The sequence below is a fragment of the Artemia franciscana genome, chromosome 3 (assembly GCF_032884065.1).
Source record: "Artemia franciscana chromosome 3, ASM3288406v1, whole genome shotgun sequence".
Taxonomy (NCBI): Eukaryota; Metazoa; Arthropoda; class Branchiopoda; order Anostraca; family Artemiidae; genus Artemia; species Artemia franciscana.
In genome coordinates, this window is record NC_088865.1 from 35,132,475 (window position 1) to 35,149,023 (window position 16,549).

A 16,549-nucleotide genomic window follows, 5' to 3' on the forward strand; every position below is an offset into this window, starting at 1 on the left:
GAGTACTCCATATTTACTTCCAACAAAATAACAGGGCAGGAAATTTTCACGAGGAGCGTGTTCCTCATTCCGAAAACCTTGTCTCTAGAGTCTAGAGCCTAGAAAAAAAAACTGTTAAGAATGACAATAGTCATTCTTAACGTTATAGTCATTCTCATGCCTTAATAATATGGGTAAGTTAAATTCAAAACGTTTATGTTTGGTTGAATAAGCTTTTGAACAAATAGAAGTCATACTACTGTCGAACTAAAGCTCTCTGAATTGTTGCTCTTTCATAGGCTTGTAAACCAGATGGTCGTGGAAACGTTTTCAAATACAGGCCATTTTGATATTACTTTTATCGTCTTCGTATGGATAGCTTTTCTACCAAATGTCTCTGTTCCATTTTTATTCTTCATTTGGAGACTCAGCAGGTAAGTTGATTTTCTTTATATTTCAAACTTATCAAAGTTGCAGTAGCGGAATTTTACAGTTCTTGTCAAATTAAGATTTTTCGCCATCAGATAGCTTATGAATGGATTTTTTAATTCAAAAATACATTATAGTATATCATCAAGAGGCTCCTTGCTCAATCAATGTGTCTCTCATAAAACAAAAAGCCTAAGGAAATGATTTTTTAGTTTTTTTCTGCCTCTCCATTAGATTGATATGTTGTAATATGTTGTCTTTTTGTTATCACAGCCAAACAGTTAACTTATTTTTCATTTAGATTGATTTCAAACCCCCCACCCAACTCTTAAAAAAATAGGCACTGAACCACTAAACTGAATTGATTCCTGGTGCCTAATTTAGTTCTCATTATACTTGGACATTTCGGCCTTTTCCTCAATTGTGCTATTTTGAATTTATTATCCATCTTCCCATCTTAATACTCGCAGCAGTCTATAAAGGAAACGTAAAATATGTTTTGGGCTTTATCTCAAATTTCAGTGAAAAGATATGTCGGTTTTAGCGTTTTCTCAGTTTAAATTATTCGTCTCTTTTTCTTTTAAAAACCAACATAATAGCCGACAAAATCCTTTAAGTATTTATCAATAGCAAACTAAAAAATACTTAACATGGGAGAGATAGAAAGATCATTTGGACAGCCGTGACCCCTTAAGTTTTACCTGTAGTTTACAAATGATATCATACTTCTTAGAGAGAGAATGTTGTGCATCGCTATATGGTGGTCCATGTTTCCAAAAGTTTGTTTTCTTGTTCTCATCAACATCCCAAAAATCAAGAGATCAAAACTAATCAAAGGAAGCTGAGAACCTGTTCCATTTATGTGGTCATGCCGTCTCTGGGCAGTTAAGAGTTCGTCGAATCCATTTTTATTGATTAATTTCATCCCAGAAAAGCACACAAGGTCATGCTTTTGTTATTTTTATTTCAGAGTTTCCGTCAAGTAAGTGAACCGTGCTTTTTCACACAATTTCTTGACAGGCAAAAGTGGGGTAATGTAATGTGATTTGTTCAAGACCTTTCACCAGTAAATTGAGTTTACTACTTTTACCACTCCCGGGATATTGTAAATAGAATTAATGAAAATCTTATTATGAGAATGCAAGAAAATTCAATTTCATTTGTTCCATTTTTTTTCTTTATTAAAGAGCCCTGGAGCATATTTCACGGATTATTCCTTGGGAAATAATCGCTTTGCTATTACAAAGTACATTAAACTGCCCTATTATTTATCATTATTCCTTTTTATATCAAGTCAAAATAAGAAGTTGGCTATCCTTTCTTTTATTTGTATATTTTCCCCTCTTTCTATGCACTAACCTAGCTTTTGCTCTGTTAAACATTGAAGTGATAACGATGAAAAGGATTTTTTTGCTGAAGTTAATGAAATTGCATGTTTTCTGGTGAATATTGTTTACAGAGTATTCATCCTCGATAGGTTTGTTCACGAACAAATCATTAGGTATAAAAAAAAAGTCGTGAAATTAAAACAGTATGTTGAACTTTGTCTTCAATTTAGTCTCAACTGGTATAGAAACTTAAAATTGTCTGAAGTTCACTCCTTTAGTTTTTACGGTAAAAACCGAAATCGGTGGTATTGCTTATTGTGTTGTTTTGTTGTTTTTTTCCTTTTTTTCAGTCCGCCAATTTCAGCTTACTGCTAGAAAGTACTAAAGCAATGGTTTCTACGTAAAGTCTGGACCCTAGGCCAGATTGATGAATATGACATTTCATTTTGAAAGCTGGGTATCATTCTAGCCTGGGGCAGAAAGGATAGTTTTCTCTAGTAACAAAGCCAGAGCTTAATGTGTCTGAGTTGGAATGGAGTTTTCTAGGCTCTGTTAGAGAGGGCCATCTGAAGCTTTGTGTCTAAATTTTCATTCCATTGAGACATATTTCTGCTTTCGACTGGAAAGCTCCGTTCTAGCAGAGGCTCTTCAGATGTGCAACGGTGAAATGGGTCAGTCACAAATGAAATTGAAGCCTGCTCTTTATTCCTGTCCAAGTAGAGATAGTAAAAAATTTGGCCGCGGCAAAAAAAAATATACGTTTGGACAAAGACAGATATATATATATATATATATATATATATATATATATATATATATATATATATATATATATATATATATATATATATATATATATACATATATATATATATATATATATATATATATATATATATATATATATATATATATATATATATATATATATATATATATATATATATATATATATATATATATTTTAATGCCGGTCAATAGTCCTTTATGAGTTCATCAAAGTATACTAGCTCTGTTGTTTTCTTGTATAAAAATCATTTATTGATACATCATTATAAGAACAAGGAGAGATTGTAAACTTTAGGGTTGATGTAGATAAAAATCTGCTTCAAATTTTAGACTAGGGAGTGACGTGTGAGTAATAATTGGCTGTTTCCTATTATTTGCATCTGATACAGTGGGAAGCGAAATTCCTTTTCTTGTCCGCTTCACAGAGGGGCTTGGAAGTGAGAATTGGCTGTTAAAGCACGGTCATATTTTCGGTTAAGGGGTTAGGTATGCCACTTTTCAAATTTGGAGGGGTTGACAACATCAGCAGGGGAGATACAGGTAAGACAGACCCAGTAACGGGATTCCATTCCTGCCTTTTCTGTTTCTAGGATACCGGGACGAAATTTGTTCCATGGGATTGCTGATTCATTCCCGCTACCTTGCTATTTTTTTCAAACTCTTTCTCCAAAGAGTTTCTGAGAAAATACAGATTTTGGAAGAAAGGTCGAAAGGTCTGTCTTATCTGGAGGGGCCGGCAAGACGGACCATCATTTTTGTAATCATCTTCGACTATGTATTTCGTATAAGCATATCAAGCAAATATTCATCAATCGAGTAATAATGTATCAATCAAGTAAAATGTAAGCATTGGCTCTTTATAACACACTAAAACCAGAAAAATCAACTCCAAATGTGAGGAATGACGCCTGCCTTGCCGTTCCTCCTGACGTGATAGGCTTTGGCAGTTTCATCAGAGCATCCTCAAGACTGACCCTTCCCTTTTCAGTCGCCTCTTGAAATTTATAAGAGGGAAAAATCCTCTTCCAAAAGAGCACTTCAATCTCATCTTCAATCTCGTGTTTCACCAAGACCTTTGCAACAAAATATGATGTTATCCTCTTGCCAACTACTTTGACAAGAACAAACTCGCCTTCTTCAATTCCTTCCGGTCTTAAAAAAGCCTCACCATCCTCCTCAGTATCTCCGATGTGAAGGCTCTCGTCGCTGCTTGTATCGCTAAGCACGAAGTCTTCCTCCACATCCAAGTCAGTCGTAACATGCTGTCTCTTTCTGTCCTGCTCGGCTTTTCTTCTTTGACTTCTTGGCTTCTTTAATTTGACGTCCTGCTTCAAGGCGCTCTTTTTCTGGTGTGTCAGTGAGAATTTTAGACTAGAACTTTTTGCGTCCTGTAGGTTTCTTTGACTTTGGTCCAGCTTTCGGGAACGGTCTGACGACTTTTGGCGTGACAGCCTTCGAGGCCTCATTAATGGTTGTTCAGTCAACAAGCTGGAGGGACCTCATTCAGCTTCATCTGAACTAGTAGGAGAGGGAACTTCCTAGTAGGTATGTATAAAGGCGGAGGATATTTGCAATTGGGCACGAAAATTTAGCAAATAGCTTAAGGAGAGACAGAGATGTACTTGCCTGTTTAAAAATAGAGCAAATGTGGGCAGCCCATTTCAAATCGCTAGTCAGTGTGACCCCTAAGAGTTTAATTTTTGTTATGATTATTTCATTATCTACTGCGGTTATAAACGATGGCTTTGATACAAGAAAACTGAAGGTCATAATATGAGATTTAAGGGAGTTCGGTTTAATTTTTGACTGGGTTGCTTGGCTTACAATGTCTTCGAGAATTCCTTTTACAGTGCTCTTAATATTTCTTCTGCACTTTTTGAGCAATGACATGCCATCCATAAACTTGATATGTACATTCTTGATATGTCAGCTAGCTCCTCGAGTCAACTTTGAGTCAAGTTGTCTGTTTTTTTTAAGACTAGTTAATTTAGCTTCGAGAATTATACATCCAAGACGGACTCTAGTCCGTCCCAGGTCCGTCTTAACAACAAACCATGTGGTCTGTCTTATCTGCAACAGGCACGATCTCGAACAACTATCAGCAAACTCGCTAGATAACACAGAATAGCGTTAAAGAAAGTATAGAGTGGGAACTCTTTGGTAGCAAAACCTCTAAAACATTGTATTTTCCACACCAGAGACATCATAAAATATACTTCACATCAAACTTTTCCAAAACAGATTCTTAAAACATCAACTTGAATTTTCTTGAAAACTTACCATCGAATCTTCTTGTTTTTTTCGGCACCACTGAAGGCTAGATGGCTGTATCTTACTGTCACTACTAGATGAAATTGCTACAAACCTCTGAATTTTAAAACGCAAAGGTTCGTCTTAACTGCATGTCCGTCTTGGATGTATCTTCCCCGCAAAAGAAAAAAATTCTGTTCAAATTCTAAGACAAGGCATAGACTTATAAATAACAACTTACTGTTACAGACTGGCCATCATTGCAACGAGGGTTTGGCATCTTTTTCTTGCTGGTGTACCTATAATTGGTTTTGACATACGCTTTAGGCTAACACAAGTAATTTGCCTATATTTCGTTTGTTTTCGATGCATACGAATATGACCCCCCCCCCCAGCACCAGGGGAAAGTTCTTTAAGTATTAAAAATTGTCCGTTGTTAACGCATGGTATTTGTTATGGGGAAACATGCATACATTATAGGGTGGGAAGACAAATTTTCTGCTGATTTTTTTTTCCGGGGGAACTTTTCATAGGGAGGGAAGTTTCCAGGGGGTGAACTTGTCAAAGAAAATTACATAGTGGGGGTATTTGCTAGGATTCCTATACAAAATATTTTTTTATATTTCTTGCATTCTCTTTTCCGCCTCAGTTTTAGGCTCGGAGCTGTTTATTAAATTTTCACCGAGATTGAAGTATCTAGAGAATATATCAATCGGAAGAGTATTTCTCCGTGGAGGCGGAGCCAGATTTCCTGGGATTATTTAAAAAAGATCAGAAATTAAATAAAAAAAGTTTTTTCTCCTGGAAGTAAGGAACAACGTTAAAACTTAAAACGAACAGAAATTATTACGTATATGAAGGGGGGTTGCCTCCTCCCCAACACCTCGCTCTTATTCTGGATTTTGTCTCAATTTCTTAAGAACAAGTATATATATATATATATATATATATATATATATATATATATATATATATATATATATATATATATATATATATATATATACTTCTTAAGAACGAGTTCTGAAACAGTATGTTTGTTTAATTAGAGTAATAAAAAGCCTTTTTCAAAAGTACTAAAAAACTTTAGCATAAAAAGTGAGGTGTTATATATCTATATCTATAAAAATAAGTTGTCTGTGGGTTATGTCTGTCGAGTGACGTCATGTCATCATGTCGTCATGAAGTTAGTTGTCGTCATGTTTGTTATGACGATGACGTCATTAAAGGTATTTAAGAAAATTGTTCAAAGACAAATTTTTAATTGTAAGAATATCGTGGACAGAAAAATGTTTGATTGTAAAATGACTGAAGAACCTACAATGACAACAGCCGAGGAAGCTGCTCAAAGAGTCTATGCCAAAAACTTGCGGCTAATAGAGAAAGTAAGAAAAGAAAGCGTGCCGAGGAATCACAAGAACAGCAAGAAAACAGGCTTGCGGCTGATAGAGAAAGTAAGGACAGAAAGCGTGCCGAGGAATCACAATATATATATATATATATATATATATATATATATATATATATATATATATATATATATATATATATATATATATGTATATATAATAGATATAAAAATAAGTTGTCTGTGTGTGTGTGTCGAGTGACGTCATGTTTGTGTGTCGACTGACGTCATGTTTGTTGATTGACGAAATTACACATCGGGACACAAATGACGACCGGGACGACGGGACATCTATATATATAAAAATAATTTGTCTGTGTGTAGAGTAGCGTCATGTTTGTGTGTCGACTGACGTCATGTTTGTTGATTGATGAAATTATACACCGGGACATCGGGACACAAATGACGACCGGGATAACGGGACATATGGAATATAAATGACGACCGGGACACTCAAAGAGAAAGCGACCGGGACACAAGGAATGTTCGATTAGCAATCACCATCAACAAAGCACCAGGACACAAATGACGACCAGGACACATGGAATATAAATGACGACCAGGACACTCAAAGAGAAATTACAGACCGGGACACCGGAACACAAATGACGATCGGGACAAAAATGACGACCGGGACACCGGGACACAGGGAATATAAATGACGACCGCGACACTCAAAGAGAAATTACAGACTGGGACATCGGGACACAAATGACGACAAGGACACAGGGAAACAACAACAACGGGGACGCCGGGGGGCACAGGGGGATATATAAATGACGACAGGGACACGGGGAATGTTCGATTAGCAATCACCATCAACAAAGTTCAAGGGCAATCATTAGAATAATGAGGTATAGATCTGAATACAGATTGTTTTTTCCCATAGACAATTATATGTTGCATGTTCAAGAGTCGGTAAACCTGACAATCTATTTATATGCACAGACAATGGGACAGCCAAGAATGTTGTACATTCGCAAGTTTTACGTAGTTAAAAATATATATATATATATATCTATCTATATTCAAAGGTGGAACACAGGGACACAGCTACAATGGCGCGTAACTAATATTGCGTGTAACGACTTGCGCGCAAAGGGGGCTTGGGGGGGGGCGCGAAGCGCCACCCCAACAGCTAGTATATATATATATATATATATATATATATATATATATATATATATATATATATATATATATATATATATATATATATATATATATATATATATATATATATATATATATATATATATATATATATATATATATATATATATATATATATATATATATATATATATATATATATATTTATATATATATATATATATATATATATATATATATATATATATATATATATAAATATTTATACATATATAAATGTATATATATATGTATATATATATATACTAGCTGTTGGGGTGGCGCTTCGCGCCACCCCAACACCTAGTTGGTGGGGGCGCTTCGCGCCCCCCCCAAGCCCCCCCGCGCGCGTAAGTCGTTACGCGCCATAATAGTTACGCGCCATTGTAGTTGTGTCCCTATGTCCCACCTGTGAATATAGATAGATATATATATATATATATATATATATATATATATATATATATATATATATATATATATATATATATATATATATATATATATATATATATATATATATATATATATATATATATATATATATATATATATATATATATATATATATATATATATATATATATATATATGGTTTTAACTACGTAAAACTTGCGAATATACAACATTCTTTGCTGTCCCATTGTCTTTGCATATAAATAGATTGTCAGGTTTACCGACTCTTGAACATGCAACATATAATGGTCCATGGGAAAACAATCTGTATTCAGATCTATACCTCATGATTCTAATGATTGCCCTTGAGCTTTGTTGATGGTGATTGCTAATCGACCATTCCCTGTCCCAGTGTCCCGGTCGTCATTTACATCCCCCTGTTTCCCCCGGTGTCCCCGTTGTAGTTGTGTCCCTGTGTCCCGGTCGTCATTTATATTCCCTGTGTCCCGGTCGTCATTTGTATCCCGGTGTCCCGGTCTGTATATACATTCGTTTTTTAGTTTTGTTTTTCTCCTTTATTTTTTTCCTTTTTTTTTCTTTTTTAGCTTATTTAGATTTTTAGATTTTTTAGTTTTTTTATTAGTTTTTAGTTTTTTTTTCTTTTTAGTTTTTTTGTCCCGGTCGTCATTTATATCCCCCTGTTTCCCCCGGTGTCCCCGTTGTAGTTGTGTCCCTGTGTCCCGGTCGTCATTTATATTCCCTGTGTCCCGGTCGTCATTTGTATCCCGGTGTACCGGTCTGTATATACATTCGTTTTTTAGTTTTGTTTTTCTCCTTTATTTTTTTCCTTTTTTTTTCTTTTTTAGTTTATTTAGATTTTTAGATTTTTTATTTTTTTATTAGTTTTTAGTTTTTTTTTCTTTTTAGTTTTTTTGTAGTTTTTACCTTCTTTTTAGTTTTGTTAATTTTTTTTTTTACTTATGTCCTGGTCGTCATTTATACTCCCTGTGTCCCGGTGCTTTGTTGATTGCTAATCGAACATTCCTTTTGTCCTGGTCGCTTTCTCTTTGAGTGTCGTCATTTATTTTTTTCTTTTTTAGTTCTTTTAGTTTTTACCTTTTTTAGTTTTTTTTAGTTTTTTAGATGAAAATTTTTTTTAGTTTTTTCCTTTTTTTCTTTTTAGTTTTTTATTGGTTTTTACCTTTATGTTAGCTTATTTTTCAGTTTTTTCCTTTTTTTTTATTTTTTTTTTATTTTAGTTTTTTACCTTTTTTAGTTTTTTTTAGTTTTTTTAGTTTTTTTTAGTTTTTTAGCTTTTTTACTTTTTTTATTAGTTTTTAGTTTTTTTGTAGTTTTTGCCTTTTTTTAGTTTTTTCAGTTTTTTTTTAGTTTTTTATTGGTTTTTACCTTTATTTTAGCTTATTTTTCAGTTTTTTCCTTTTTTTAGTTTTTTTTAGTTTTTAGTTTTTTACCTTTTTTTTAGTTTTTTTAGTTTTTTTAAGTTTTTTAGCTTTTTTATTTTTTTTATTAGTTTTTAGTTTTTTTGTAGTTTTTGCCTTTTTTTTAGTTTTTTTAGTTTTTTAGCTTTTTTATTAGTTTTTAGTTTTTTTTGTAGTTTTTGCCTTTTTTTAGTTTTTTTAGTTTTTTAGCTTTTTTATTTTTTTTATTAGTTTTTAGTTTTTTTTGTAGTTTTTGCCTTTTTTTTAGTTTTTTCAGTTTTGACGTCACCTGATCCAGTTTTTTCAGGTGACGTCACCTGATCCACGATCCACAGATCCACAGACAACTTATTTTTATATATATAGATAGTTTTTTTTTTTTTACTTATGTCCTGGTCGTCATTTATACTCCCTGTGTCCCGGTGCTTTGTTGATTGCTAATCGAACATTCCTTTTGTCCTGGTCGCTTTCTCTTTGAGTGTCGTCATTTATTTTTTTCTTTTTTAGTTCTTTTAGTTTTTACCTTTTTTAGTTTTTTTTAGTTTTTTAGATGAAAATTTTTTTTAGTTTTTTCCTTTTTTTCTTTTTAGTTTTTTATTGGTTTTTACCTTTATGTTAGCTTATTTTTCAGTTTTTTCCTTTTTTTTTATTTTTTTTTATTTTTTATTTTTTTTAGTTTTTTACCTTTTTTAGTTTTTTTTTAGTTTTTTTAGTTTTTTTAGTTTTTTAGCTTTTTTACTTTTTTTATTAGTTTTTAGTTTTTTTGTAGTTTTTGCCTTTTTTTAGTTTTTTCAGTTTTTTTTTAGTTTTTATTGGTTTTTACCTTTATTTTAGCTTATTTTTCAGTTTTTTCCTTTTTTTTTAGTTTTTCTTAGTTTTTAGTTTTTTTAGTTTTTTACCTTTTTTTAGTTTTTTTAGTTTTTTTAAGTTTTTTAGCTTTTTTATTTTTTTTATTAGTTTTTAGTTTTTTTGTAGTTTTTGCCTTTTTTTTAGTTTTTTTAGTTTTTTAGCTTTTTTATTAGTTTTTAGTTTTTTTGTAGTTTTTGCCTTTTTTTAGTTTTTTTAGTTTTTTAGCTTTTTTATTTTTTTTATTAGTTTTTAGTTTTTTTAGTATTTTTTTAGTTTTTTACCTTTTTTTAGTTTTTTTAGTTTTTTTAGTTTTTTAGCTTTTTTACTTTTTTTATTAGTTTTTAGTTTTTTTTGTAGTTTTTGCCTTTTTTTAGTTTTTTCAGTTTTTTTTTTAGTTTTTTATTGGTTTTTACCTTTATTTTAGCTTATTTTTCAGTTTTTTTCCTTTTTTTTAGTTTTTTTTAGTTTTTAGTTTTTTTAGTTTTTTACCTTTTTTTAGTTTTTTTAGTTTTTTTAGTTTTTTAGCTTTTTTATTTTTTTTATTAGTTTTTAGTTTTTTTTGTAGTTTTTGCCTTTTTTTAGTTTTTTTAGTTTTTTAGCTTTTTTATTAGTTTTTAGTTTTTTTTGTAGTTTTTGCCTTTTTTTAGTTTTTTTAGTTTTTTAGATTTTTTATTTTTTTTATTAGTTTTTAGTTTTTTTTGTAGTTTTTGCCTTTTTTTAGTTTTTTCAGTTTTGACGTCACCTGATCCAGTTTTTTCAGGTGACGCCACCTGATCCATCCATCCACAGACAGACAGACAACTTATTTTTATATATATAGATATATATATATATATATATGTATATATATATATATATATATATATATATATATATATATATATATATATATATATATATATATATATATATATATATATATATATATATATATATATATATATATATATATATATATATATATTATATATATTTATATATATATATATATATATATATATATATATATATATATATATATATATATATATATATATATATATATATATATATATATATATATATATATATATATATACTAGCTGTTGGGGTGGCGCTTCGCGCCACCCCAACACCTAGTTGGTGGGGGCGCTTCGCGCCCCCCCCCAAGCCCCCCCGCGCGCGTAAGTCGTTACGCGCCATAATAGTTACGCGCCATTGTAGTTGTGTCCCTATGTCCCACCTGTGAATATAGATAGATATATATATATATATATATATATATATATATATATATATATATATATATATATATATATATATATATATATATATATATATATATATATATATATATATATATATATATATATATATATATATATATGGTTTTAACTACGTAAAACTTGCGAATATACAACATTCTTTGCTGTCCCATTGTCTTTGCATATAAATAGATTGTCAGGTTTACCGACTCTTGAACATGCAACATATAATGGTCCATGGGAAAACAATCTGTATTCAGATCTATACCTCATGATTCTAATGATTGCCCTTGAGCTTTGTTGATGGTGATTGCTAATCGACCATTCCCTGTCCCAGTGTCCCGGTCGTCATTTACATCCCCCTGTTTCCCCCGGTGTCCCCGTTGTAGTTGTGTCCCTGTGTCCCGGTCGTCATTTATATTCCCTGTGTCCCGGTCGTCATTTGTATCCCGGTGTCCCGGTCTGTATATACATTCGTTTTTTAGTTTTGTTTTTCTCCTTTATTTTTTTCCTTTTTTTTTCTTTTTTAGCTTATTTAGATTTTTAGATTTTTTAGTTTTTTTATTAGTTTTTAGTTTTTTTTTCTTTTTAGTTTTTTTGTCCCGGTCGTCATTTATATCCCCCTGTTTCCCCCGGTGTCCCCGTTGTAGTTGTGTCCCTGTGTCCCGGTCGTCATTTGTATCCCGGTGTACTGGTCTGTATATACATTCGTTTTTTAGTTTTGTTTTTCTCCTTTATTTTTTTCCTTTTTTTTTCTTTTTTAGTTTATTTAGATTTTTAGATTTTTTATTTTTTTTATTAGTTTTTAGTTTTTTTTTCTTTTTAGTTTTTTTGTAGTTTTTACCTTCTTTTTAGTTTTGTTAATTTTTTTTTTTACTTATGTCCTGGTCGTCATTTATACTCCCTGTGTCCCGGTGCTTTTTTGATTGCTAATCGAACATTCCTTTTGTCCTGGTCGCTTTCTCTTTGAGTGTCGTCATTTATTTTTTAGCTTATTGGTTTTTACCTTTATTTTAGCTTATTTTTCAGTTTTTTTCCTTTTTTTTAGTTTTTTTTAGTTTTTAGTTTTTTTAGTTTTTTACCTTTTTTTAGTTTTTTTAGTTTTTTTAAGTTTTTTAGCTTTTTTATTTTTTTTATTAGTTTTTAGTTTTTTTGTAGTTTTTGCCTTTTTTTTAGTTTTTTTAGTTTTTTAGCTTTTTTATTAGTTTTTAGTTTTTTTTGTAGTTTTTGCCTTTTTTTAGTTTTTTAGCTTTTTTATTTTTTTTTATTAGTTTTTAGTTTTTTTAGTATTTTTTTAGTTTTTTACCTTTTTTTAGTTTTTTTAGTTTTTTTAGTTTTTTAGCTTTTTTACTTTTTTTATTAGTTTTTAGTTTTTTTTTCTTTTTAGTTTTTTTGTCCCGGTCGTCATTTATATCCCCTTGTTTCCCCCGGTGTCCCCGTTGTAGTTGTGTCCCTGTGTCCCGGTCGTCATTTATATTCCCTGTGTCCCGGTCGTCATTTGTATCCCGGTGTACCGGTCTGTATATACATTCGTTTTTTAGTTTTGTTTTTCTCCTTTATTTTTTTCCTTTTTTTTTCTTTTTTAGTTTATTTAGATTTTTAGATTTTTTATTTTTTTATTAGTTTTTAGTTTTTTTTTCTTTTTAGTTTTTTTGTAGTTTTTACCTTCTTTTTAGTTTCATTTATAAATGACACCGGTCATTTATTTTTTTCTTTTTTAGTTCTTTTAGTTTTTACCTTTTTTAGTTTTTTTTAGTTTTTTAGATGAAAATTTTTTTTAGTTTTTTCCTTTTTTTCTTTTTAGTTTTTTATTGGTTTTTACCTTTATGTTAGCTTATTTTTCAGTTTTTTTCCTTTTTTTTATTTTTTTTTTTATTTTTTATTTTTTTTAGTTTTTTACCTTTTTAGTTTTTTTTTAGTTTTTTTAGTTTTTTTAGTTTTTTAGCTTTTTTACTTTTTTTATTAGTTTTTAGTTTTTTTGTAGTTTTTGCCTTTTTTTAGTTTTTTCAGTTTTTTTTTTAGTTTTTATTGGTTTTTTACCTTTATTTTAGCTTATTTTTCAGTTTTTTTCCTTTTTTTTTGTTTTTCTTAGTTTTTAGTTTTTTAGTTTTTTACCTTTTTTTAGTTTTTTTAGTTTTTTTTAAGTTTTTTAGCTTTTTTATTTTTTTATTAGTTTTTAGTTTTTTTGTAGTTTTTGCCTTTTTTTTAGTTTTTTTAGTTTTTTAGCTTTTTTATTAGTTTTTAGTTTTTTTTTGTAGTTTTTGCCTTTTTTTAGTTTTTTTAGTTTTTTAGCTTTTTTATTTTTTTTATTAGTTTTTAGTTTTTTTTGTAGTTTTTGCCTTTTTTTAGTTTTTTCAGTTTTGACGTCACCTGATCCAGTTTTTTCAGGTGACGTCACCTGATCCACGATCCACAGATCCACAGACAAACTTATTTTTATATATATAGATAGTTTTTTTTTTTACTTATGTCCTGGTCGTCCATTTATACTCCCTGTGTCCCGGTGCTTTGTTGATTGCTAATCGAACATTCCTTTTGTCCTGGTCGCTTTCTCTTTGAGTTTCGTCATTTATTTTTTTCTTTTTTAGTTCTTTTAGTTTTTACCTTTTTAGTTTTTTTTAGTTTTTTAGATGAAATTTTTTTTTAGTTTTTTCCTTTTTTTCTTTTTAGTTTTTTATTGGTTTTTACCTTTATTTTAGCTTATTTTTCAGTTTTTTCCTTTTTTTTAGTTTTTTTTTATTTTTTATTTTTTTTAGTTTTTTACCTTTTTTTAGTTTTTTTAGTTTTTTAGTTTTTTAGCTTTTTTACTTTTTTTATTAGTTTTTAGTTTTTTTTTGTAGTTTTTTGCCTTTTTTTAGTTTTTTCAGTTTTTTTTTTAGTTTTTATTGGTTTTTACCTTTATTTTAGCTTATTTTTCAGTTTTTTCCTTTTTTTTAGTTTTTTTTAGTTTTTAGTTTTTTAGTTTTTTACCTTTTTTTAGTTTTTTAGTTTTTTAGTTTTTTAGCTTTTTATTTTTTTTTATTAGTTTTTAGTTTTTTTTGTAGTTTTTGCCTTTTTTTAGTTTTTTTAGTTTTTTAGCTTTTTTATTAGTTTTTAGTTTTTTTTTTGTAGTTTTTTGCCTTTTTTTAGTTTTTTTAGTTTTTTAGCTTTTTTATTTTTTTTATTAGTTTTTAGTTTTTTTTGTAGTTTTTTGCCTTTTTTAGTTTTTTCAGTTTTGACGTCACCTGATCCAGTTTTTTCAGGTGACGTCACCTGATCCATCCATCCACAGACAGACAGACAACTTATTTTTATATATATAGATAGATAGATATATATATTATATATATAAAAATAAGTTGTGTGTCTGTCTGTCTGTCTGTCTGTCTGTCGAGTGACGTCATTATATGACGTCTGAATTATTTCATCATATACCAATTCAAAAACGAATGTATTCAAGCCGAAGTAGCTGAGTTGGTAAAGCGTTATGTTCCAGGTCCGAGAGGTTCCAGGTTCGAACCTTGGCTTTAGCATTAATACAAAAGAAGAAAAAAAACTAAAAAAGGTAAAAACTACAAAAAAAAACTAAAAAGAAAATACTAAAAAACTAAAAAAGGTAAAAAACTAAAAAAAAACTAAAAAAGCTAAAAACTAAAAACTAAAAAAAGAAAAAAAAAACTAAAAAAAGGTAAAAACTACAAAAAAACTAAAAAGGAAAAAACAAAAACTAATAAAAAAAACTAAAAACTGAAAAAGAAAAAAAACTAAAAAAAGGAAAAAAACTTAAAAATAAAGGAGAAAAAGAAAACTAAAAACCAGGACACAGGGAATATAAATGACGACCGGGACCCTCAAAGAGAAATTACAAAATGGGACACTGGGACACAAATAACGACCGGGAGATATAAATGACGACCGGGACACTCAAAGATAAATTACAGACCGGAACACCGGGACACAAATGACGACCAGGACACCGGGAAACAAGGAATATAAATAACGACTGGGACGCTCAAAGAGAAATTACAGACTGGGACACTGGGACACAAATGACGATCGGGATACTGGGAATATAAATGACGACCGGGACACAGGGACACAACTACAAGGGGGATGCCGGGGGCACAGGGGGATATATAAATGACGACGGGGACACAGGGAATGTTCGATTAGCAATCACCATCAACAAAGCTCAAGGGCAATCATTAGAATAATCAGGTATAGATCTGAGCACGGATTGTTTTTCCCATGGACAATTTTATGTTGCATGTTCAAGAGTCGGTAAACCTGACAATCTATTTATATGCACAGACAATGGGACATCGAAGAATGTTGTATATTCGCAAGTTTTACGTAGTTAAAAACATATATATATATATATATATATATATATATATATATATATATCTATATATATAAAAATAAGTTGTCTGTCTGTGGATCTGTGATCAGGTGACGTCATGTTTCTGTGTCGGCTGACGTCATGAAATTAGTTGTCGTCATTTTTGTTATGACGATGCTTAGTATATTGTAAAACACATTAATTTGGTTAATAATATACCATTTAAAACACCAAAATGAACATGCTGGAGTAGTCACTCGGTGAGAGAGGGTGTAAGAACGGAGAATGAAGGTCCCAGGTTCAAATCCTGGTTAGGCTAAAAAAGGTAAAAAACTAAAAACTAAAAAAAAACTGAAAAAACTAAAAAAAGGCAAAACTAAAAAAAAAAACAACTAAAAACTAATAAAAAAAATAAAAAAGCCGAAAAACTAAAAAAACTAAAGAAACTAAAAAAGGAAAAAAACTTAAAAAACTAAAAACTAAAAAAAAACTAAAAAAAAGGAAAAAACTGAAAAATAGAAGAGAAAAGAAAACTAATAAAATTAAAATAAAAATAAAAAAAAATAAAAAAGATAAAAACTAAAAAAAAGTAAAAAGAAAAAACGAAAAAAACTAAAAAGCTAAAAAAAAGGTAAAACCAATAAAAAACTAAAAAGAAAAAAAGGTAAAAAACTAAAAAAAATTTCATCTAAAAAACTAAAAAAAACTAAAAAGGTAAAAACTAAAAGAACTAAAAAAGAAAAAAAAACTAAAAAAAGGAAAAAAACTGAAAAATAAAGGAGAAAAAGAAAACTAAGAAAATATAAATAAAAATAAAAAAAGTAAAAAAAAAACTAAAAATTAAAAAAAAAAACTAAAAACCTAAAAAAAGGTCAAAACCAATAAAAAAAACTAAAAGGAAAAAAAGGGAAAAAATTAAAAATTTATTTCATCATATACCAATTCAAAAACGAATGTATACCGGG

General features: G+C 29.6%; 1 protein-coding gene across 1 annotated transcript in view; it reads left to right on the forward strand.

Annotated features, from left to right (window-relative positions):
• Positions 1-278: 278 nt before the first annotated feature.
• LOC136025216 (prolactin-releasing peptide receptor-like) overlaps positions 279-16,549 on the forward strand; it is a gene marked incomplete at its 5' end in the record, with an annotated part of 37,644 nt that continues 21,373 nt past the window's right edge. Inside the window, 1 exon segment of the mRNA XM_065701034.1 lies at positions 279-413. Within this exon segment, the coding sequence (XP_065557106.1) occupies positions 279-413 (135 nt within the window).